Here is a 26245-nt window from a genome sequence, read left to right as displayed (position 1 = left end):
CTAACACAGAACAGAAAAACTTACATCAAAGTTTCTTTTATAAATCCTTTAGCTATACTACAATTTATCTGCATTGTCAAAAGAATATAAAATTTACTCATCTTAAAGAAATTCTATTTCCATGAGTCCATGGTATCGCTTCTAAGATAAGACAATATGAATCTCTTCATAAGGTTCCCACCTAATGATGATGCCCTGAGAGGATACTCACAACAAATAGTAGATGATCTCCAGTGAACAGAAACCCCTTCCTGACAACACTTGTACGCATACGCTGCTACACTTGTGCATAAACATTCACAATCCCCACCAAGGTTACAGTTACACGTGTCTTCATGACAATTTTTGGCAAAAGAAGTAACATCAATCTGAAAATGAAGTGAAAGATAAATTAATTTCAAAAACTACTAACTACAACTGATTAAAATTCAACCTTCTAAAAGAAAACTAACTGGTAGATTTTCAAAATTTGCTATTATCGGCTTAACACTGCCACCTAGAGAGTTCTCAATATCTCAAACTTCTATTCATCCAAAGGAATTTATTAGGCAAATGTAAGATCAAAGAACTAGCAACACAGGTAACGGGACTAACAAATATAACTTCAACATCTGCAATACAACAGATAAATATCTGTAGAAGCTCATTGTTTCTTTACTGGCATATTCGCATGGCATTAAAAGAATGTTCTACTTACAAATGTACTTTTGCTTAGCTTTTAATAATATCTTAAACTATTTTTACAACTTCTATTGGAACCTAAAATTATTATGTTGGAAAGACATTTTAAAAGTTAAATTTCTAAATAAATTACATTCAATCTTGGGATGTGCTTCTAAAACCATTTTAAATGTGCCACTAATAATACTTTTAAACTATACTTTGGGTTAAGGAGAAGAATGCCCATTTGGTAGTGTCATCTGAAGAAAAATAAGCATTTATGGCTTTGATCAGTCATTTATGGCTTTGATGATGGACGTAAAAATGTTTCATAAACTGAAATAGATCATTAACAAGCATTATATACGCTGTTAAATAAGATGGAGTCAGGAAGAATGTAAATCAACTAAATGTGTCAGTGCCACAGAAAAACAAACTCCCAAATTTGTCTTCCTAACAAGGGTTAGGTAGTATACCTGAAAAGCCAATGGGTAGCTAAATTATTTGTCCTGTTCATCTCAATATTATAAATACAGCAGTACTTGTTTAAATTGGAAAGTTTAGTAAAGCATTCATTTACCACATTGCGACAAGGAGCAAAAACATCACTGTACAAAATGGAGCATTCTTTCTTGGCATAAGGAAATTTGTTTTGATGTGCCTCACAGGGTTTAAATAATTCAGTTGGGGTTTCACACTGCGGAAAAAGAGAAAAGAATGTTTTTAAGGGGTGATTTCTGAAGCTGAAACCAGAGTAACCTAATCTGACTTCATCCACCACAATCATACCTAATATATTCACATTCTTCTGGACAGACTTTACCTAAAGCACCTGTGCTCGGCCAGCTCAGTGTTAATAGTATATATTATCTTTGAAAGCAACTAAATTTACTATTAAAATCATGAAAATATTAGAGAGTGAAGGTAAATCTTTTTTAAACTGTCAAGTGCAGCATTACATGACTAAAAAAATTGCCTAAGCAAATTATTCTCTTTCCTTTAATTTTCACGTCCTTCATTTCTGTCACAAGCCATCCTCTGAGGAGTTGCATACACTCAAGTGTCTACACGCTCACCTCCCACATACTAAACAATTCGGTCTCTGCCTCTTCTAATCCACCTCCCTGAAACTGGCCTGGAGAAGGCCATCATTGATATCGTTACTAAAAATAAAGGCAACTTTTCCATCTTCATCTCACTTGCCCTTTCGCTGTCTTTGATTCTGTTTCATACTTTACCCTTCTTACATGTCTCTCATGTGTTTCCGGTGGCACCACTAGGGTTTCCTCCTAGTTCATTTGCTGCCACTCTTCATCCTCCTTCCACCTCCCTTCTCTGCAAGACTTGACCTTCAAATCTCTATTTTTTTCCATTCTATACACTTCTCATGCCTTCAGCAACCTGAATATGATAGTAACTACCAAATCCATATTTCCAGCCCATATCTCTTTTCTGAGATCTCAAAAATTGGGACATTTCCACATAAATATCTGTCACTTCTCTCTCAACACATTCTAAAATGTACTTATCTTACACCATTGTCCTGTCCCCACTGTCCCCTACCACCCACCTTCCTCTGTGCCCTGTCTCCTGGAAGAGCACCAGTGTCTATGCAATAAGCCAGGAAGATGGGAGGCATTCCTGAATTCTCCAAATTCATCTTTCCTTATACAGTCCTTTCAACAGATGCTGATGTTTCAGATGTCTCTCAGACTTAGATAGTTTTCTAAATCTTCACTGATTTAACATTTCTTAGCTGGATTATAAGAGCCTAACTAATTTAGGGCCTTCGAGTCTAGATCCTAGCACACATATTTTGCAGCTTCATATTTTGCATTCCAGCCATTCCCTACTTCAAACCTTCCACCACAGCCATATTGAACTTCTTAAAATTCCTGTTAGGCACCATACTCACTCCAGTCTTCCTGACACGTTCTAAAGGGATGCTCCCTCCTTTGCTGCTGCACTCTTTCCCATCATCTTCACTTGTATAGCTCTTATGAGTCTTGTAGGAGTCAGCTCAATGGCACCTTCTTGGGGAACCTTCCTTTGACCATCACGAACTCCATGCTGTATACATCTCTATCCAAGCACCTGTCTCATATTTCCATTGTTAAGTTTTTCTACCTCGTCTGCTAAACTAGACTCTAAATTCCTAAGGGCAGTGGCTATGTTTTAATAATATTATGTGTTCATATATCCTGGAAAACATTAAGTGCTAAATAGAACTTACTGAATGAATTTTTTTTTATTTTCAGCTTTGTCCATTAGGTATTAATGAGTCTAAAATTCTTTGATGAGTCCAAATATTTAAGTATTATTATAAATTAGATATTCCTTAATTCATTTTATATTTTAAAAAATAAAATCTTTTTACTTTCCAATGTAGACCACTATGAAATATACTGCTTAAATTTTACTAAATTGGATGAATGTTTAACCCCAATCCCCTTTTATTTTTATAAAAAGATTTAGATATATTAGTAAATTAGGCAAAATAGTAAGGCAACTAACCAAACAGTAACCAACCAGGAAATTGTAGTTGCAGACACTACTTTCAGTTAGAAAAAAAAAAAGGTTAAAAAAAAAAGTAGAAGAAAAGAGTAGAACAAATTTCCAGTTTGACTGTTTTCTGAGTTCAGCATTTCTCAGATTGTGTCCCATAGAAAACTATTTCCTTGATAACTAATACACAAAAATGTAAGTTCTGTGTCAGTAAGTTCGGGAATCCCTTCAAACACATCCCTCCCTTAGAGGAATATAATGCCTCAAGAAATCCTTCAAAAAAGAAATATGCCTGACTTAATTTATTCTAACGGCTCCCAAAGGTAAGTTGGCCACAAATCCACTCCCTACCCCTCCCCATCCCACATCCAGCCATGTCTGGAGAGCAAATGTTAAGAAATACTGCCTTCATTTATTCATTACCTTGAGTTGACAAAAGATACATCATTAGAAATACAAATAAAGAGAATTTTGCAGTGAAAGGAAAAGCATGAGATTAGAAGATGTGAATTCGAAAGTCACTCCTGCGGCTTTCTGGATATATAATATTAGACAAGTCATTTAACCTTCCTGAGTCTCAATTTCTTCATCTATAACATGGAGTCAACACCCTTTACATTATAAGACTGTCACAGGATTACATGAGAAATTAAATGTGAAAGTAGTTTGAGTTTGTCAACTATGAATTACTGCACAAATATTACATAAAATAGTATTACCTAAATAAATTTTTCTGCAAGGATAAAATGTTTTAGTGGATAAATACAACAAAAAATATTTGTTTAGTTCTAAAATACATATATTCCACTTACCTGTCCTAATGCCCAACTATCTCCAAATACCTGGGCATTTCTCACTTCTAAGTTATTGGATGTGGTCATATCATTTGAAGTACATTTGTCAAAGTTTCCACATAATCCTGATAATTTGCCCTAAAGTAAAAGAAAATTATCATGAAATATTCTATATTCATTTTAACATTTAAGAACTAATATTCACTGAAATTTTCAAGAGATTTAAAATAGACATTTTAAGAATTTCCACAATAATCATTTTAAAAATGTTTCAAGAAGGTGGAATTTCATGTCTATTTAATTATATTTAACAGTTATTTTAGATTCTCAAAAATGTTTTTCCATACCCCAAAGTTTATCTATTCACACTTACCATTGTATTAGTATTGATATAACTAATAATATAAGTAACTTGGAAAAGTATAATACAAACACTACAGTATTTGTACAAGTATAATACAAACATTACAGTATATGTCTGAGTGTGTATATACAAATATGTGTATATATATACATATTTTGTGTATATTTACATATTTACATTTTAATGATGAAAGATCCACTTCCTATTATGTTTAAGGTTTTCTAAGACTATAAATGTTGAAACCATAGAAATAATTTATCTTTCTTTAGGTCGTACTTTGAAAAGCCAAAACACTCAAAGCATAACTTTTAAAGAAAACGTTAACTCTATATTCATATACCATGCCACCATGAGACACAATAAATGAAATCCACATCTTACCTAATTTTTATAAAGTTTGTTATGGGTTATGCAGTGGTTACTGCAAGTGCCATATGGATTATCCACATCAACAATGTCCACTGCATTTTCTCAAATAATGTGAAAAACTTTTCTCTTGGGGAGGGAGGTGGATTAAGAGTACAGGGAAGAACGAGATTCCAAAAGCAATGAAAATCCTCCTTAAGCTTTGAAATTAAACAAACTGACCTCTCCCCTCATGTGCTGAAGAATGGAACGCAGCCCTTTGTTAATGGTAAAGTTGGCTGCCCATGCCTCCAGCAAAGCTGACAATAACCTTGGGATTGCAACTGCCAAGGCCACTGCTTACCATGGTGCCTCTGCTCTCAGAAGCCGCAATACCTATTCAAAGACAGTGGCCTCTTCTGCTACTGCTCACCCCAAAATTTAAGGCAGCAGTAAAAGTAAGGGAAGATGTAGAAGAATAAATGGTTAATTTGTTTTCAAAAAAGTAAGGAAGGGAGGATACATGGTAGACAATGGCAGAAAACATAGCTGAAGAAGTATGGCAATGACTAAACTCCTTCATCTTCATCAAAGAAATGCACGATGCCAGCAAACACCTAGGAATAGATTTGGGGGCTTTATTTTGCTTAGGGCTGAAAGAAAATGACTTCAATATACAATCATATCTTAAGTTTATAACATTTTAAAATATTTTAAAATATGTATATTTTCTAGTTTTATAAGAATTTGTTATTACTATCCCCATTTTTCCCTAACTTGCCACAGATTATATCCATGAGTCTCAATTTCAATTTCAGATAAAGTGGATTTTTAAAACTATATCAACGTTTCAAAAACAACCCTAACATATAAATTTTAAATGTTTAATAAAATTTTAAATATCTAAAATAATAAAAATATTTAATAATATCTAGTACAATATTTAACAGTAAACAATAGTTAAAACAATGTAAAATATAAATTGACAAAAATTATAAACAACCCAGATTGAATCTTCAACCATTAATGGATAATACAAACTAATACATCCATACAACAGAGTACCACTTAGCAGTGTATAGGAACAAACAATTAATTCATTCAACAATATGGATGAATCTTGAATGTATTTTGCCAAGTCAAAGAAGCCAGACCCAAAAGGCTATAGATTGCATGATTTCATTTCTACTGCATCCAGAAAAGGCAAAACTATGCAGATGGAAAATAGATCAATGGTTGCCAAGGGTGAGGGGTTGGAAGTAGGAGTTGACAACAAAGAGGCAACATGTGAGAAATCTGGGAATTGATGGATCTGTTCTATCTAGAACTGTGGTGGTGGATACACAACTCCATGCATTTGTTAAAATCCATAGAACTGCAGACCACAAAAGTAAATTATTTTACATTTTTTTTAGAATTTTACTGTATGTAAACTTAAAAAAAATATCCAGAATATGGAGGAAAAGATGGAATGCAAACTGTAATAAATGAATCTAACTCTACTACAAACATATCAAATAACCATGCTGCAGGGAATGGGAAAAAAAGAACCTGACCTAAGTAACTTTGAAAAACTGGATACTGTAAGGTTGAAGTAAAAAAGAACTGTATACAGCACTTGGTAAAGTTGTTCTTCTCTGGGGTCTGAGTTAGTAATTCTGAAAATATAACTTATTTCTTAAAGGAAAACATCAATCATTTGATTTCTGTAAAACATCAAAAGGTAAATGTAATTTCATTTTTTGCATCTCATTTGGATTGACCTACCAAATAGGCTGACTTACCCTCCACTGTGGTCCAACTTTGATATGGATGGTTGTCTTTTTATCCCAAAGAATAGTGATGTCTTTCTCTGGAAAGTATACTACTATGTAGTACCCTGCCTTCCAAAGCTGGTATGTTGGCTTACTTTCCAGAAAAAAACCTGATCGTTTCTTAAAAAAAAAAAAAAAAAAGAAAAGAAAAAGCATAATAAAGAAAAAAATGAATTTCTTGTTTTCTCACCAAAATGTAAACATTAATTATATCCATCAATAATTATCTACGTACTAGTGTTTCTGCTTAGCCCTGTCTTTCCTGAATTTTGTAGTGAAAGACAGAACAAGTGCCTAAAATAGGAAAATCATAAAATTGGTAACAAGATACACACTGGTGGATAGGCTCAACATGGATAAATGAGCAAAGGGAAAAAGGTATTTCAGTTATAGAGAAGAGCACAAACAAGGCGTGGACATAGAGTACATTAGGGGGATATACCTGCTGACCCAGAAATTTTATATTGATTGTGAATAAATATGATTGAGTACTAAAAATGTATGACTTTACCTGAATAATTGAAAAACAAAAGCACAAAGTGTGTGTGTGTGTGTGTGTGTGTGTGTGTGTGTGTGTCTATAGAGAGAAAGAGGTGTTAAGGAGGACAGGGAGATGAATTTCCATAAAAGGAACTTAGGAAGGCTCTTTGCAAGAGGTGGAACATATATACTGATATGTAAGAAGCCATGATAGGAAGATATAAAGGGCTGGAGAAGAGAATGAGGAAGAAATCATCCCAAGAGAAGGGAATCAGTTTGAACAAAGGCTCAGGGGCAGGAAGTTTAAGATTGTTCAGTACTAAGGAGAGCACCAGAGAGCTACAGCATGGATTCCATGACAAGCATAGTCTGAGACCCTTTGCCATCAAGTTACCCATCACAATCAATGGCTGTTATTCCATGTGCAAAATGTCCTCGATAAAGGCTTTTGAATAGTAAAATGACAGACCATGTTTGTATATTAAAATAATGTGTGTGCTAGAAAGGATAATAGGGAGAAACTAGAGACGGAACCCACTGGGAAAATTTAGAGTACCTTTAACCTAAAGTGAGAATATGCAATGTTCTTTATGGGCAAGGGCTATACCCTATAAAAGATTATGCTGAATCTGACATTGAAATTAAGTCACATAAAAACTTTAAAAATACATGGTTAAATCAAAGTAAATAAAACAAATTTAACCAGAAGCAAAATAAAAATTGTGAAGGAGATATGAATTCCTTTGGTTCTTTTTCTCCCCCAAGTAAGAACAAAAGCATAGCTTGGAAACACTGTACTATAGTGTACCGTTTTATAAATATTTCATAGGGCAAATTAAATAAACTCAGTCACATCCATAAGGAGTTTTCAGTCTCCTAGATCAAGGTCATACTTATAAGCGCTCGGTATATTGTATAGGACAGTATGAATTGTTAATGGACTCTACCTAACCTCATTTCCTTCTACTTCCAAGCGCCAAGTTGGAGTTATAGGGCAATGCCCTCAGTACCTGTGAGGGTCTGCACTCAACCTGGAAGTACCCTGTGTCGAAGTGAGCAAGGCATTAAATGATAAAGAAAAAACACCATGGCAGGTAAAGAAAGACTAAAAAACAAAGGAAAAAAATGTTCCCTGTTTGATCAAGGGCTCTACATTTTCATTTTTCACTAGGTCCATTATATGTGTAGCCTGCCAGGCCCCCATATCACCCTCTGCCATAGAACCTATTTTTACCGTTTGGATTACACTTTTCAGGACCTTTCTATTATCTGATTTGTCTTTGGCATTATTATCTGTCTTCCCCCCTACATGAACGTTAGCTCCCAGAAGGATGCACTTTGTCAAGTTCATGGCAGTATCTGCAGCTTCTAGATCAAGGATAACATATATTTTTAACGCCTTCCTGCACTGGCCTGTTCTTAGTTCTCAGCTTCCAGCCTGAACAGCAATAATCAAAGTAAGTAAGTGAAATGTTTGTAGCTTATAGCTCCTTTTCAATCCATGAAATACCTTCTTCATGTATTTTCCTATTAAACTTCCCTCAGACTGGTTGACATATCACTGGAACATAAAATAAATTTTTGGATAAGATTATTGGACTTCCTTCAGGTTGGTTTTGTATTAGTTACCCTGATGTAAAAGCACATCCTCTCTATTTGCCTGTAGAGCTAAATCCTTCATTTTTATTAGACAAGGCAGTTTGCTACAAGAGGACAATGGTCAAAAGGAGATGGTGTACTCCTTACTTTTCAGATTAGGAAGTAAAGATGTTTCTCCTTATAAGGTTGAGGTATTATGAATTGGACCTCCACTTCAGGGGAGAATTATTGCACTTTAAATAAACTCCAGTGATGTTAGAAAAGTAAGTTATAAAAAGCAGAGAATTAAAACTTTTAAAATACAGCTTCAACTCATAAAATGTTTATATGCTACATATTTGATAAAATTAGAGTGGTACATTTATTGAAAAAAAATAACAGGTTTTTTTCCTTCCCCTGAATGAGCAATCCATCTGCCATAAAACAAATGGTACTTATTTTCAATTTTGATGCTCAAGAAAAAATATTAGCCAGAGATTTGTTAGGGTCAAACTATCTTCATGATTTTTCTTCATCTTACTTTATACTTCACAACATATATGAAGGAGATTCATCAGCACCTGCATTCAGGTGAAAATTGGAAGATGAACATTACACAGAACTGCAATTATCACTTCAAAAATGTGTCAAACAGTCTTTATAAAAGCATTTACTATTTTCAGTTTTTCCTTTTTTAACACATCCTTTCTCTTAGAGAGCACCTTCAGCTATAAATGAATATCCAGCTGATGGCTACACCAAACTGCAGTAATTACTTCAAAAAGATGTTAGCACGACTTGTACAAACTCTGTTTTGCTCAAATCTTGATTGCTGCCTGGTTGGTCTCAACATTTCTTACTGAGACATGAGCTAAGGTCTAGGGCACCGATTCTCAAACTTTAGTGTGCAGAATTTGGGGAAACCATTGAAATATTGATTGTCATCAACTTCAGCCATTCTAATTCCTGAGGTGGAATCCAGGAACCAGCTCTTATAATAAATATTCTAGATGATTCTAATGCAGAAGTTTTGCAAACCAAACTGAGAAACGCTAGTCTAAAAACTCAAAAATAGGCCACTTTATAAAGTCCATATGTCACATCATGTCACTTAATTCCAAAATTTCTTCCTTGTAGAGTAAGTTCAAATATTATATTACACAGCCTCCTTGTCTACTGCCCTTGTCCCCAGGCTTCCTGCATGAAAGTCAATCTGGACGCTCCTCCCTGAATCTCTTTGCCTCACCCTTCCTCCACTATCCCCATCCACATCAACCAAACTAAATTGCTTGCAGTCTCCAAACGTGCCATTTTATCTTTGAACTCTGCTCCTTTCAACATGACTGTTCCTCTGTACTGATTGCCTTTCTACTCTCTCTCTTCACCTGCCTAATACCTACTCATCCCTTAAGACTCAGTTCAAATCATTTCCCCCAAAGCATGTCTTCTGAGCCTTCAAAAATAAGGAGGGTGAAGGAGAGAAGGAGAGCCATTTCCCAAAATTCATTCTTTCATTTAATCCTCATGTGAATTTAGGAAGTAGATTCCATAATCATCCCAAATTTACAAATGGGAAAGCTGCAGCTTGGAGGGGTTAAATAAAGTTGCCCAAAGTGACACAGTTAGCAGGTGACAGAACAGAGGTTCTAAGTGAGTACTAACTGACACCCGTCTATGCTCTTCACAACTACCCTGAACATCCCAGGTTGGTTTAGGTCTTCTTCTTAGGGATTCTCCTGATTTCCTAAACACACTCCTACCATAGCACACCACACTGCACAGCCTCATTTACTTGAAACGTGTCCCTCACCTCAGTATAAGTTCCTTAAAAGCAAGCACAGTGAGTGTCTTTTCACTGTTGTAGTCCCAATAATTAATACATAACTTCGTACAAAGTAGATATTATGAATAAATGATTGAATGAATGAATTTTATTCATTCTTTCAAACTGCACAGGCTCCAAGTTTACAAGAATGAACAAATAAGACAGCGGTCTCAATTCTCACAGAACTCACAGACAAATAGAAAAGACACAGACCACCACACAGGGGCCCCCAACCCCCGGGCTTTGGACTGGTACCGGTCTGTGGCCTCTTAGGAACCAGGCCACACAGCAGGAGGTGAGCAGTGGGCGAGAGAGAGAAGCTTCATCTGTATTTACAGCCGCTCTCCATCACTTGCATTATCACCTGAGCTCCGCCTCCTGTCAGATCAGCGGCAGCATTAGATTCTCATAGAAGCGTGAGCCCTACTATGAACTGTGCATGTGAGAGATCTAGGTTGCCCGCTCCTTATGAGAATCTAATGTCTGATGATCTGAGGTGGAGCTGAGGCAGTGATGCTAGCGCTGGGGAGTGGCTGCAAATACAGATTATCATTAGCAGAGAGGTTTGACTGTGCGGAGACCATAGTAAATCAATTGCTTGCAGACTCATATCAAAATCCTATCAGTGAGTGGCAAGTGAAAACAAGCTCAGGACTCCCAGTGATTCTGTATTATGGTGAGTTGTATAATTATTTCATTATATATTACAATGTAATAGTAATAGAAATAAAGTGCACAATAAATGTAATGCACTTGAATCATCCCTAAACCATCCCCCAACCCCCCGGTCCGTGGAAAAATTGTCCAGTCCCTGGTGCCAAAACCAGTGCCTGGTGCCAAAAAGGTTGGGAACCACTGCCACCACACAAGTAATTTCACTAAAGTGTGATGCATGTCCTGACAGGGAGCTTGAGGGCAAGAGGAGGAACTCTTTGAAGGAGATAAGATGAGACTTATCACATAAGAATAAGTTAAAAGGAAAGGCTGATCCAGGTAGGAGCAATGACATTCATGAAGAACCAGAGGTGAGAGAAAGAATATAGAGCATTTGAAGAACTGATAAAAGCTCCAACTTCTGGAACATGGTCTTGAAGCAGAAAGCGATGAGAGGTACAGCAGGAGAGGCAGCAATGGCCAGATTGGTGAGGCCATGTAAGGGCAATGGGAGGTCACTTAAAAGTTTTGAAGCACTAAGGTGTCAGGAGATTACATTTCCATTTTAGGAAAACCACTCTGGCTGCACTGTGGCAGGATGGATCAGAGGGGAAAAACTAAGACAGGAGGCCAGGTGTCTAGCTTGGAGAATGTTGAAGTACTCCAGGTAACAGGTGACAAGGAAAGAATCAGCAAATGGAGAAGTGGAGTATAAACAAAAGAGACAAATCAAGTATGATTTACTGAAGCTACATAAAATGACAAAGAAAAAAATTCAAACCTAGTAACCACTTATAAAGAAAAGTACCCCCACAATGTTTCTATTTTATTTTCAGTATCCTCAGGACAAGTTAAAATGATTTACAAGAAATAATTCACTAACCTGTTTGTAAGGAGTATCATGCAGGTAAATGTCAGTGTCCCCAACTGAAATCAAAACACTTTTAGAACAAACAATATCGTTGTCAAAGCATTTCTTGTTCTGGCTAATGACAGATATATCTGAATCATCTGTACTCTGAAATGTCAAAAATATTATATTAATACAAATGTATATTATATATAACTTTTACTTATTTTTCATTAACAAATCTTAAAGAAGTCCAAGATTTACAATGAATTGTATTGAAATTGAAATACAACTTACCTCTAAAATAAAAATCATTTTGATCTAATAATGTGAAGAATTTAATAAAAGTATACCAAGATAGCTCAATCTTTAAACATTTATCTATAATATCTCCTGTTAAAATGCTGTTCCAACAAGGATTTTTTTCCATTTTATTATTACAGCTCAAATTTATCAACCAGTTTCTTCTTATCAAATACCCAACAAGACATGTCATGTAGGGGAATTTTAAAAGAAGTATTTTCATTTTAGACAACATCTTTTGTTTTATGTTAAGCCAGTTTTCTGGCTAAATAATTATTTGCCTACAAGATAAAATTACAATAAATATAAAACTTTGACACTGTATTAGTAAATAAAATGATGCATATCATTTGAGGGCTTCCTTCCAACTTTACATGCATTGTCTCATTTAATTCTTATGATAATTCTTGAATTATGTATTATCTCCATTTTACAGATCAAGACACAGAGGTTAAGAAGGATTAAATGAATGTCCAAAGTCACTTAGCTAAATAAGGGCAGAGACAGAGTTCAAAACCCTCTTTTTTAATGCCACTTGCAGAGCAATTAGGAAGAGTTTAGTAACGGTTGAGGAGAAAATTCAGTTGTAGGTGATAGGAAATCCTTAGTTCCAGAGACTATTATTTAGTCCCACACACTCTCAATCTAACCTTTTCACCAGTTACCTCACCCTCACCTTCCTTCAGCCACTCCTCTCTCCATCCACTGAGAACTCTCTCTCTGGAAACAGGGTTTTTAACTTTTATTCCAGTTTAATAGATGGGCTTCAATAGTTCTACAGACTCTGGAATTTCATTGTAAAATGCTGTTTTTGAGTATCTGTATTTTTCTAGGAAGAAAGTCTATGATTTTCATCAAATTTTTGAAGTGGTCCTTTTCACCCCAAAAGTTAAAGCCACACTGCCCTGAGTCCTTCCACTACCTAGTGGAAGGTGGGAATTTCATCAAAAGGAAAGGGACAATTCTCTTTGAACTCAAATTCCAATTTTCAAAGGCTCACATACATTTCCTGAATCCTTTTCATTTTTAGATATATGGGGCAGTGTTTATTTTCAAAGTGAGAAGAGTCCTTAAATGTTTGGAAATCATATAGGTCTTGATGTAAATTCTCCATACTTAGTTTTTTATACCACCAACAATATGAACACTAGCTCAATATAATTCTTGGTTTGGCCAAATTCTTCCTGTCTTATTAGTAATCACTATAACACAGTGCCTAGAGGATAGGTTTTCAATGAATGCTGTTAACAGAGTAATTAATTTGTTCCTCTGTGACCCAATTTTCCTTACTTCATAAGAACTGAGAGCTTTTTCTTCTTCTTAAACAATTGTTTTCCAAAGCATTGCCTAAACTTTGAAAAGGAGAATAATAAGGGTCATCAAGATGATTACGGCATTGTATTACTCAAAAAATAATGCCACACTTTTCTGCCTTTATGAACAATTTTCAAAGAAGAAATACATATATAATTCAGGGTTTTGTTTTCCTCTTCCTCTTGGAAAGAGTTATTTAGATTAAGGGATGTGGAAAGCTGGCTGAAAGGATTCCTATTGCCATTACATTTCTATTACTATTAATTAAAGTGCCTCAATGTTAGCTTTAGTCTTTATATTAATTCAGAAATGCCATGAAATATTCTATATTGTATAGTCTGCCTGGTAATGTCATGTTCAGAAATGCCAAGAAATATTCTATATTGTATCGTCTGCCTGGTAATATCATGTTATGCTGACAGTAACTTGAAACTATCAAGTCCTAAGAGTCACATTTCTCCAATTTCCGTTTCTAATATACATTTCAAGTTAATATTAGGTTTGGAGATAATGCTACAGAGTTGCTAAGCAACACAGTAAGTAACACAAAGGTAGAGGAAAAAGGTCAACAGCAATGTGCCACATAGATTCCTCAAACCCTTTATGCTCAGGTACTGAAAACACTGATAGAGAATATTCTCCCAAGTGATTCCAAAACATAAAATGTCAGCACCTCTCAAGGTAGTATATTATTTTACTTGCTATGTCAGTCTAAGACCTGTCATAGTCCCAGCCCCTTTTAACAGTAACTATCCCACAGAAAGTCCCTGCTGATACAGTAGCCTCAGGCAGCCATGGTTTATGTTCCACAGCTGACTGGCCCCAAAGCAGCACATTCTTTGATGGGCCAAGGGACTTTTTAATGCAGGCAAAAAAAAAAAAAAAAAAAAAAAAGACAACTCTAGACAATTAGATTATCTCCCACATTTGAACCAAAAGGAATGGAATGTAAACAAAAGATGGTATACTTATCATTTTTTAAAAGAAATGCTTATTATCTCAACTCTATAATGTATCTTGGGCTTTAATTTGTTCCTTAATTTTACCATTTCCTTTTTCACTTACTTTTATTCCCTTAACATACATTTAAATTCTTATTAGTTAATTCCATCATCTCTTTCATAACTTCTGGAAGGCAGAAAATATTTTTATTTTATGGGGAGTAAATTTTATTCAGAGTGAAATCTTCATCTAATTTTTACATGTTACTTCTTTCTTTCCTTCTTTCTTCTCTATCTCTCTTTCTTTTTTTCCTGAAGTGCCACATCACTGTATAATTACTATGCCGTTAATTTGCATTTTACTCTTATTTGACAGAGAAAGCTCTATCTGGCTCTATCTAGATCTTTACATTTGCCTAAATAGGGTGTAATGATTTCCTTTGACTTCTTTTCCTCTCTGTTTTCACTTCCTGTGGATGGATGGACAGATGGATGGATGGATGGATAAATACATAGCTACGTACATACATAAATGCATACAGGGTTTATCCTTCAAGATATAATGAGATTACAAGCAACTAAGAGTTTTATAGAGGAGACAGGCATGAAAATATGGAACTTGTGAGTCCCAGTGTTCTAAGAAACTCTTGGAGAAAGAAGCCACCAGAGGAGACTGAGGAGTGGTCAAAGACCAGCAGAAGCAGTAGAATTACCTCAGAGAAGACAAAGCAAGAACCACTTCAAAAAAGGAAGATAAAAATTTAAAAGGTTTAATTGGATTTTGCATAGGTCATCATTAACTTTTACAGTGGCAATTTTATATGAATTTTGTGATTTGGTGATTAATAACTCTCCACCACCAGCCTAAGTTTCAAAGGACCCTAAACTGATATCTATGTTTGCACATTCTGTACCTCCACTTCTCAGTATAGGGCCTGACACATAGAAATCACACAAGAAATATTGACATGAAAAATGATGATATGATACAAGGTATAAAAATTTGAGAGCGATGAAATTAGAAGGGTTTTCAGAGACTTAAGGAGAGCACCAAACATTTGAGCTATCAACTGAACAGAATGTTGAAAAACCTAATCTAGAACAAGTTACAGGAAGAAACCTAGCAGTGACAGGGGCCTGTCATAGATAATGGAAGTAGACTTTGGCTCTGAAATCCAGGAGTTGGAATACTAAATTTCCCACTTTGCTGAAAACATCCAGTGTCCTCTCTTTCTCTGAGCTTATAGCAAGTCAAGTTGCTGTTTGGTTTCTCAACTCTTTTTACTCTTAAAAAAGTCTTACGTCAGGAAATACAATTATGAACTTTGTCCTAGATTTGCTTCAACACACTTAAAAAATAATGTGCTATATTCCTTGTGCTATTTAAAGTATAGCATAAACAGCCTCCAAAATGAATAAAATATCAGAGAACTTGCATTTTTAAAGTTCTTTTTTTTTTTTTTTTTTTTTTTTGCGGTACGCATGCCTCTCACTGCTGGGGTCTCTCCCGTTGTGGAGCAGAGGCTCCGGACGCACAGGCCCAGCGGCCATGGCACACGGGCCCAGCCGCTCCGCGGCATGTGGGATTCTCCCGGACCGGGGCACGAACCCGCGTCCCCTGCATCGGCAGGCGGACTCTCAACCAATGCGCCACCAGGGAAGCTCGAATTTTTAAAGTTTGATAACCATCAACAAAGGTAGGGTAAGTATTCGCTGGAATCAGATTACATTTAAAACTCCACAACCCAGGGACTTCCCTGGTGGTCCAGTGGTTAAGATTTTGCCTTTCAATGCAGAGGGTGCAGGTTTGATCCCTAGTCAGGGAGCTAAGACCACACATGCCTTGTAGACAAAAAAAAACATAAAACAGAAGCGATATTGTAACAAATTCAGTGAAGACTTTAAAAATGGTCCACATTAAAAAACAAAAAAGCTCCACAATCCAGAGATTAAAAAGAAAAAAAAAAAAACTTTACAATTCCTTCAATATGTCAGAGTCAAGTAACATTATACTTTTAAGATAAAGCTGAGTAAGTATTAATTTTTTAAAGTCCCATTGGCAAATAAAAGGGAAATTTTTATGAATTTGATTACTAGATCAAATGTAATCTTGATTACATTTGGGCCCAAAAAAATAAATAAGTTTTACCAGATAAAAATGCGTTACAAATGACAAAGTCTGGAATTTGTAATCAAGACAGGGAGGAAAGAGAGCTGCTTGACAAGGAAGAAGGAATTAAATATGATATTCACAGAAGTGATTCTTGTCTATGAAAAAGCAGCAAGTAAATGAATGGTGCTGGCAGCCATTCTATCCTTCTCAAAGGAAATGCTGATTCTTAAAAAATAAATTAATTAATTAAAATTGCAGCAGAAAATCTCCAAGTGTTGAGAAATTTACTATCTGGAATGATAATATTTCAAAACCATGACTATTAGGTTTCATTGGTTAATCACTAATTTGTCTTTGGTATGAAATAATTACTCCATGGTCGAATAAAATATTTCTTGGCTTATCAAGTATATGTTGGTCATGCTGGAGAGGGTGTGGAGAAAAGGGAACCCTCTTGCACTGTTGGTGGGAATGTAAATTGATACAGCCACTATAGAGAACAGTATGGAGTTTCCTTAAAAAACTAAAAATAGAACTACCATACAACCCAGCAATCCCACTACTGGGCATATACCCTGAGAAAACCATAATTCAAAAAGAGTCATGTACCACAACGTTCATTGCAGCTCTATTTACAATAGCAAGGACATGGAAGCAAACTAAGTGTCCATCAACAGATGAATGGATAAAGAAGATGTGGCACATATATATACAATGGAATATTACTCAGCCATAAAAAAGAAATGAAATTGAGTTATCTGTAGTGAGGTGGATGGACCTAGAGTCTGTCACACAGAGTGAAGTAAGTCAGAAAGAGAAAAACAAATACCGTATGCTAACACATATATATGGAATCTAAAAAAAAAAAAATATGGTTCTGAAGAACCTAGGGGCAGGACAGGAATAAAGATGCAGACATAGAGAATGGACTTGAGGACACGGGGAGGGGGAAGGGTAAGCTGGGACAAAGTGAGAGAGTGGCATGGACTTATATACACTACCAAATGTAAAATAGACAGCTAGTGGGAAGCAGCTGCATAGCACAGGGAGATCAGCTCAGTGCTTCGTGACCACCTAGCGGGGTGGGATAGGGAGGGTGGGAGGGAGATGAAAGAGGGAGGAGATATGGGGATATATGTATATGTATAGCTGATTCACTTTGTTATACAGCAGAAACTAACACACCATTGTAAAGCAATTATACTCCAATAAAGGTGTTAAAAAAAGGCATATACAATTCTAAAACTTGAAGCTTTAGACTTTTAATATTCTTTATATCTTATTTTTACCACATGAACCCTAATGACAAATCTTAACCCAGATATTTAATTAGGTACTCAAATGTTGGAATAACATTTCCTATAACATGTCTTCTCATATACAGGTTTGCACGTCTCATTAAAATCTGAGACTGAACATTATGTATGCATTTTTACAGAAGGATATAGTAGAAAATTAAAGTGATGATAGGAAATCAGGTTTATAAAATCTAAACGCCAAACCTTAATGGCTCTTGCCTGCTAAATAAAATGGCACTGTTATATTGCAGCACCAATAAAAAAAGCCTGCTACCATCATTCAGGATCAAACAGAAGAAGATACTTTCATTTTGTCAGGAATCAGAGTTGAGACAAATATTCTACTTTCTGCACAATCACTTTTCTGTACACTTGAAGCTAACACAACATTGTAAATTAACTATGCTTCAATTAAAAAAAAACAATAATTGTTTGAAAATTCAGTGGTAAATACTATGATTTCTCTACTGCAAAGACAAATGAGGAGTTAAGGAAAAGCCAGGTAGATCAAATAAGCAGTTGTTAAGAGTTCACCAAATGCCCACCATTTTTCAAAATGACTGGGGGGAGGAAAACAGAAATGTAGGTCCTGATCCTTGTTTCAAAACTTCAGAATTTTCTTGCAAAATTCTATCTTAATAAATAGAGAAGGCGTGTTTTTGTTAACACAGTTTACATTTAATAGGCCCTAAAAATTGTTTATTAAATGAATGAAATGATAATGCATGAGCAAAGACCATTGTCACACATTGGAAAATGTTTGCAAAGATGGTGATACATGAACAAGGTTTAAAATGTTTTTAGTAAATACTTGTAAATAATTTTTTCCCTACACAAAATGAAAACAAAGTTTGGCAGAATTTTTGTTTTGCTACTTAAAATGAAAGCATAAAAAGCATCATTAATTAAACTCAATGACATATCCAATGGGAACATGTCATGTTTGATACAATATTGTCAATGACACTTTGTTTTTTCTAGATGTGACAAAGTTTACTATTCAGAAGAAGAGAATTTCAAAAATAGTTAAAATTCATTTTTTAAAGAAGAAAATGCTTTACATCCTTGCTATTCAAAGAGTGGACTATGGACATGAAACATCAGGGTAGTTTATTAAAACTTGCGGAATCCAAGATACTGCTCCAAACACATAAAATCCGAATCTATATTGCAACAAGATTTCCAGGTGATGTGCATACATACTAAAGTTTAAGAAGCACTGTTCTACATACTTCATGTTAAAGGCATGTATATGAGTTTATAACGAAGATTACTAATTAAGTGTAAACTTGTGATTTCTACCCTCTAAAAAAATGGTTAAAAAACTGAGCAAGTAATTTTTCAGCTCTTATAGTACAACCATAATTGTGTTAGCCCTTATGAGGAACCCAAAAGCAGTATAACGCAGAGCTCTGATATAAAATGATACACAATCTAATTGAGCACACATAAAATAATCAGAATATAATGGGCTGCTTACTTTTGACATGATGACTATTAAATACAACAGGATGTGGAAGAACAGAACAGATAAATGTGAACTAGAAAAGTTATTTTGAGGGAGTAGAGGCAATCAGGTACAGGAAAGTACCCTGAGAAAAGACATAAAGGAGGGGTGGAGCTAACTGAGACCCTTGAAAGATTATCAAAGGCTCTCAAGGGAAGTTTGATTTTATGGAAGCTGGTAATTGGGAGTCAACCATAGTTCTTAGAAAGCAATGACATGATAGCAATGTGAGTCTTAGAAAGATTAACAGAATGAAAAAAGTGTATTATTATAGGGATGAACTTGAGTCAGAAGAGCCTAGAAGTTGAAGGTCAGAGCTGTCCATGTCAATTTGGAACTCATCAGCTTGTAGATGAGGTTGAGATGGTAGAGAGGGATGATCATACCAAGCATTAGGAGAAAAGGGCAGAGAGCCAAGAACAGACATCCAGTTCAGTCAATATTCAGTGGACAACTATGTTCCCAGCACAATGCTCTACACTGGTAAAACAATGGTGACTAAGGTTTGGTCCTTGCCCTGAAGGAGCCAACTCAGTCATCTATGGTCTGGGACTTATGCTAAAAGAAAAGGCAACAAAGAGACAATGGAGAAACCAGAAGAGACACTGAAGGGCTCCAACAGCATAATATCTAGAAAGTCAAAGGAAGAGGGATCTTAAGGAATGTCAGAGACACCTAAATATCAAGAGAAGTAAGGATTTGGTATAAAATCAGTCTGATGCATTTTGAGAAAAAAAGTATCTGTTTATGTATTCAAATCTCTAAATTGTTATTTACTTTTCCAAGCTTCTCAATTTACAACCTAAACTTCAGGGGACAAGAAAATTCTCATGTAAAATTGTTTGCTAAATAAGCCTTGTTCTAAGAGGACAAATACTCATAGAATGTATATGTATCACTGTGCTTTTCCTATGCCCCAAATAGTATCAAAACCACACACACACACACACACACACACACACACACACACACACACACTATAAGCAACACACACACACACACACACACACACACACACACTATAGGCAACCCCTATAGGCAACTTGTCATCTTCTATAATTATCTCACTGCCAAATCCATTCCCAGGGATTTATTCTTTAAGAAACTTAAAATTGTTCATAAAGAAGGCTAAAAATAGCACTGAAAGGGAAACTCAGTGGTTTCCATTGAGGCTATAGATTTTACTGTTTGTTTTTTATTTAATATAACTAATACAAAATGGGAATATGTCTACTTTCTTGACATATGCTTAAAGAACAGGATCATACATGAAGCTCTAAAAACATAAAAGCCTTACCCAGAAAAAAACACAAATTCAAGATAATCACATGTTACCTTGCTGGAGAAAAAGATGTTATTTTGCTTATTTTTGTGCAATCTTCCTAAAGCTTACATTTTTCATTTAGAAATTTAATTCTGGGATCAATGATATCTAAATAAAATTTAGGGTTACAGAAAATCCGAATGCATTAAAGATATGAGAAATTTTAAGGATTTTATCAGATATACAGAGCCCTGGGTTTACCAAAGCATACCATCAAAATAGCATGTCTAGAATTGAGAACCATGTCATTTTGATTGCTACAACTATAAACAATACGTGGTCCAAAACATGATTTAATGTCTGATATTTGTATTCACCAAACTAAACCAATAAAAATAAAAATGGCTGACATTTATTAAGCAGTTACTAAATAGCAAGCACTCTCTGAGAGTTTTACATATATTTATTTCATTCAATCCTAAGAACTACCCCAGGAAATAGGTACAATTATTATCCTCATTTTACAAATGAGAAAACAGAGGCACAGAAAGTTTACGAATTAGCCCATTACTTATACATAATAAAACTTTACAGTGAGTCAAGGAAATTAATTTTAAATTGCTATAACTTTTATAGGTTTTACTAATGATACATGGATTTGATATGCCATGGTCCACCATACTTGTTTTCTACATTGTATTTACATAATTGTAAGTAAAAGGAAGTAATTGTGACATACCTTTATCAAAAATACCTGGCAATCACTGATATAATCATATTCCAGTCCATCAAAAGAATGATAATGACGGTCCCCATATATTGTGCACACTGCTGGGCATGGATAATATGTGCAGTTGAACATTCCTCGTCGACAAACACTATTAGAAAATAATACAAACACTGTTACCTTTCTAAGAAACCTGGCTCTAATTAGTATTTTTCAAGCAGCATAAATATTGGAAGGTTTGTATTCAAAAGCATTCACTGAGCCAATAGCCCTTATAAATATGGCCAATTCGTTCTGATAACATTTTATTACAATGATAGATAAGGCATATATTTATCACTTTGTCTAAATAAATTATCAGACATCACAGCCAATCCTGGAAATTGTGCCTGGGTCACACAGAAAACAGGTGATGGAATGAAAAATTAAACATACGCCTGCTGGTGGCTAAAAGACCACAATGCCATCTCATCTACTGGAGTCCATTTAAATACCTTAGACAGGACTTTTCATGAACTTAGAATTTTTATCCACATTTCAAGGAAACTGTATTTCAATTTTATTTTATGGTTTATTTCCAAACAGAAAACTTTCCATCAAATGTGACCTTCTCTTTGCAACACTTACCACTTTCTTATAAACTTGAGATATGTTTTTCCTATTAAATTTTCAAATTGTCATAGTTCATTTTTTTCTCCTGGGTTGAACAAATAGGAGTAAAAATAATGATCTCCCTGAAGGTAGTAGCTCCCAACCAACTCCTGAAAGCCTTTAAAATCTTATTTACTCAGACTTGGTTTGCTTTTTTGCTGAAATCAGTCACATTAAGTAAATACAAGATGACTGAAACTAATACAATTTCTTAGGAAAATTGTGAAATAAACAGATCTCATTACCAGGTATAACATGGTGTAGCAATCACTTCTCCTGAGAGGTACTCCCAATCTTTCCAGATACACGGACAGCTTTCAGGAACATAACACTTTCCTTTGTGCTCTGCCATTCTTTCAAGTGAAGAAGTAAATGCTATTTAATATAAACTACTAATTTCAGTTTTTTAAAAAATCAGCAATCTTGTCATATTCAAAACCATCTATATTTGTTATAGCTGTCGTAAGAATGTTCTATCTGACCTATGGAGGGATCGAATCCAGTCTTTCTCCCCTATTTTACACAAAGTACCTTTCACATCACAGAAATAAATAAATGCCAGGCAAATGACTGGATGCAAAATTTTAAACTTTCTGTTATCACTTAGTACAATAAAAGGGAGACAGAAGCCTAAATTTCCGGGTAAAGTGAGATATTCTGAAAAAACAATTAAAGAGGAGGTAAGTCTCCCTTTCTTTAATATTTGCTACTTGATAGAAGAGTCTGTGAGTCTAAGAATTTTTTTATAAAATAGTGAAGTATGAACTGGATAACATTTTCTATTACAGGATAGAGAGAGTAATCAAAAGCTTCTTTTGTTAGTGCTTAAAGTTAAAAGCCATGAGACTTTAGGTGTGTCTTGAATAAGAAACCATTATATCGAGTGTTTCACATTTTATTATTAACATATCAGGTTTTGAATGTTGGTTTCTTCAAAGTGTAATTTCCTTCATGAAAGATTACCCCATAAGAAAGTATCTTAAAATACCTCTGAATACAAAAATTAAAACAAAATCATTATTCATAATCTCAAGGAAAAATCAATTTGGGTGTATTATCAAAATATTTTGATATGAAGATAAAATAAATACATATTATATATAATAAATATTTCAATACCCTTAATATAAATATGTACATATATTTTTCAATATTCCTAAAATCTTTTCTCAAAAATAGCTTCCATAAATAATAAAATGCTAATAAATAATACATACAATAATTTAAATATATAATAGTATAACTATAATATAATAAAAGAAATTAAAATAATAAATAATGGATAATAAAATAGTAATAGCAACATTCAAATCTAGCCAGTAAAAATAGATAAAATACATAGTTCTTTTCTGAACTTGCTTTAAAATGTGAGGATTCCATGTTGTCAAAATTAACATAGAAGTCAGGATTCCTGACTTCTTGCCTCTTCTCTAAAATAGAAATAATCACATATGTTCCTTTAGTGCTCTGCTTCCTCGCTCATAGTTTATCTAATGTATATGTTATCCATTTGACTTTAAGTTTCATTCCAGAAGACCATGAATATCTTGTTAATGGTTGTGTTTCAATGCCTAGCACATAGCAGACACTCAATTGTTGAGTAAAGGTGAAGAAATGAAACAATTTATATAAATGATGCATCAACTCATTCAGATTTCTTTCTTTCAGACAACAGTGCCCTAGAGTCCATAATTTCTCCCCTCAACCTTTCCAAACTTCTAGCCACTTTCCCTGAGCATTGCATCTCTCTTCTGCCTAGAAAACTAAAAGATTTTTTTCTCATCACTCAAGACTCAATTTAGTGCAATCTTTTCAGTGCAATCTTTTATGTACCACACTCCCTATATATAGCAATCTGTACAAACCTTTATTGGAGGATTTACCACAATGAACTGCAAGTAATTCATTAAACGTCTTACAGAGAAAATAAGAACAATAACAAAAACTAGTATTTTTGAGTGTTAACTATGGCCCAGCCACTGTTCCACCCACTTTAAATACATCATTAACTCATCTAATCCTAGTGACAATTCCATAAGGTAGATTCTACTGTTATCTTATATATATTTATTTTCGCACCATCATCCCTGTGTCTTAACACAATGTCCCAGATATTAGGTGCTTCATTAACATTGGCTGCTGAATTGTTTAGATAAGGGATGCCTCACGGAAATGAACCACAATTCTTTTTTTTTCAATTCTCATTTATTTTATTTTTTAAAATATTATTCATATGTTTAATTTTTTAATTGAAGTATAGTTAATTTATAATATTATATTAGCTTCTGGTGTACAGCATAGTGATTCAGTATTTTTACAGATTATACTCCATTAAATGTTGTAAGCACAATTCTTAAATAACCAGCCAAATGAGTGGTTTTAAATGGTTACACTGATGACTGATGAGTCTTTCATAACTAATCAAAACTGGAAGAAGGAAGAAGAGAGCTGTAAATCACTGTGAACTGTCTGCTTTAAGCAGGTTTGGGAAGTGGAGTTAATAATAAAATAATAAAATAATAAAATAAACATTTACTGAGCACCTACTCAACCATCTATGAAGTAGATAGTATTACACCCGTTTTAAAAAGATAAAGTTGAGACTCCCAAGTGGTTAAGATTTGTCCCGAGGTACTTTACCTAATAAGAAAGAGGGCCAACATTTTAACCCATTTCTATATGACTCTTTCCACTATATGACTTTCCATTTCTTTAATCCACAATGATTTCTGAGCTAAGGTATGTGGTCGATTTGTAGTCGATGAACTGCTGGCACTATAAGGAGCCCCATGAAAACAACTGACACCAGGCTTATTGTCCTAAAATAAGTCAGCCAAGGTCATGTGGAAGTCAGTACAAATCATACTACCAAAAACAACTTTATAATAGAAAGTTCCATGTAACAAAATTATTTCCAAACAGTGAGAGGCCTCTTAGTCAATTCCAACTATACTTATTTCAATAAAATAAGAGAAGGTGGGAGGAAATTACTTTAAGTTTTTGTAATAAAATTTGACCAGTAAATTAATAAATCACTGTTGAACTAAAAGTCAAAGGTGACAGCAAATAGATATTTTTTTAAATAATAGCATCAAGCACATGAAACAAAATTAGCATGTAGAATTATTCAATCAGCCATGCATCCCTGAGTCATAATCAAATCAAACAAATCAAGCAATGTTGTAGGGTTCAGTTATTTTACTATAATAAAGGTTTTATTTCCCTTGTCCTTTTTAACTAAAATGTCTTCCTTGCTCAGCTGCTGTATGACCTGATTTCTACCTGCATTTATTTTCCCAGGCAAGGCCTTGTTCTTTCACACTCCTTCTATGTCCTTTCTTTCTAAAGAGATTGATACAGTCCCATTACTTGGCTCTTCAGCCTATTCCAGATGGGGACCATTTAGACAAATGTGACTCTCCTGGGAAACAGACCACAAAACCTCTCTCTTCTTTGCTCCCGGTTTATATGAACAGAGCCCAGGAATCGCTTTGTGTGAGTACGTTCATCGAGAAACAATGGGTGACCTCTTTGCCTTAGGTGGCCCTCCCTCTGTGCACTGCCTCTATTCACTACCAGAAGAAGGAAGGCCAGTGAGGCCACATTCCACGTGTGCCTGCAAGGAAGCAAATAGCCACCAGATTCTGTATTTACCTTCCATGTATACTAGGCATTTCTGCTACTAAAGAAAATTTACAAAGATAAGAGTAAATTATGCTGCCATAAAATAGTGGCCCATACTTATTGAGTGTATACACACACACACACACACACACACACACACACACCCCCCACATTTTACAATGCCTGAGAGTTTAAAGGAACTTGCAGAAAAATCACGCAGCTGATATCGGCAGGGCTGGGATTTGAAACAGGTGTGTCTGAAGCCAGAGCTCCCACTCTTAGCCACTGCCCTAAGTAGCCTCAACACACCATTTTCTGTAACATCCATTAGGTAGATCAGTTGGCATCAATAATATAATTTAAAATCAACAATAGTAACAGCACAACAGAATATACAAAAGATATGTACTTCAAGTGTTTTGAATACAGAGTGGCTCACTATCATTTTCCCAAAATTGCAGCTGAATCAGGAGGTAAATGCCAAGTCCATCCTGAAATGAGTTCTCTCCTCGATTCACTGCATTACTTTAATTATATTGTATACATAACATATTGTGACATTATTTAGTCATGTGTTACATGTGATATGCATCTCACACATAACATATGTGATATGTTCCATGAGCACAGAAAA

At 34.9% G+C, this 26245-nt stretch overlaps 1 protein-coding gene across 1 annotated transcript in view; it reads right to left on the bottom strand.

Moving 5' to 3' along the window:
* OTOGL (otogelin like) overlaps positions 1-26245 on the bottom strand; it is a 147866-nt gene that overhangs the window by 63599 nt on the left and 58022 nt on the right. The window contains 7 exon segments of the mRNA XM_060023861.1: positions 212-368; positions 1241-1357; positions 3978-4097; positions 6453-6602; positions 11903-12037; positions 21349-21487; positions 22233-22340. Coding sequence (XP_059879844.1) covers positions 212-368; positions 1241-1357; positions 3978-4097; positions 6453-6602; positions 11903-12037; positions 21349-21487; positions 22233-22340 — 926 coding nt within the window.

This window comes from Delphinus delphis, chromosome 11, assembly GCF_949987515.2.
Source record: "Delphinus delphis chromosome 11, mDelDel1.2, whole genome shotgun sequence".
Taxonomy (NCBI): Eukaryota; Metazoa; Chordata; class Mammalia; order Artiodactyla; family Delphinidae; genus Delphinus; species Delphinus delphis.
The sequence above is the reverse complement of the archived record's forward strand: the minus strand, read 5'-3'. Positions and strand labels throughout refer to the sequence as shown.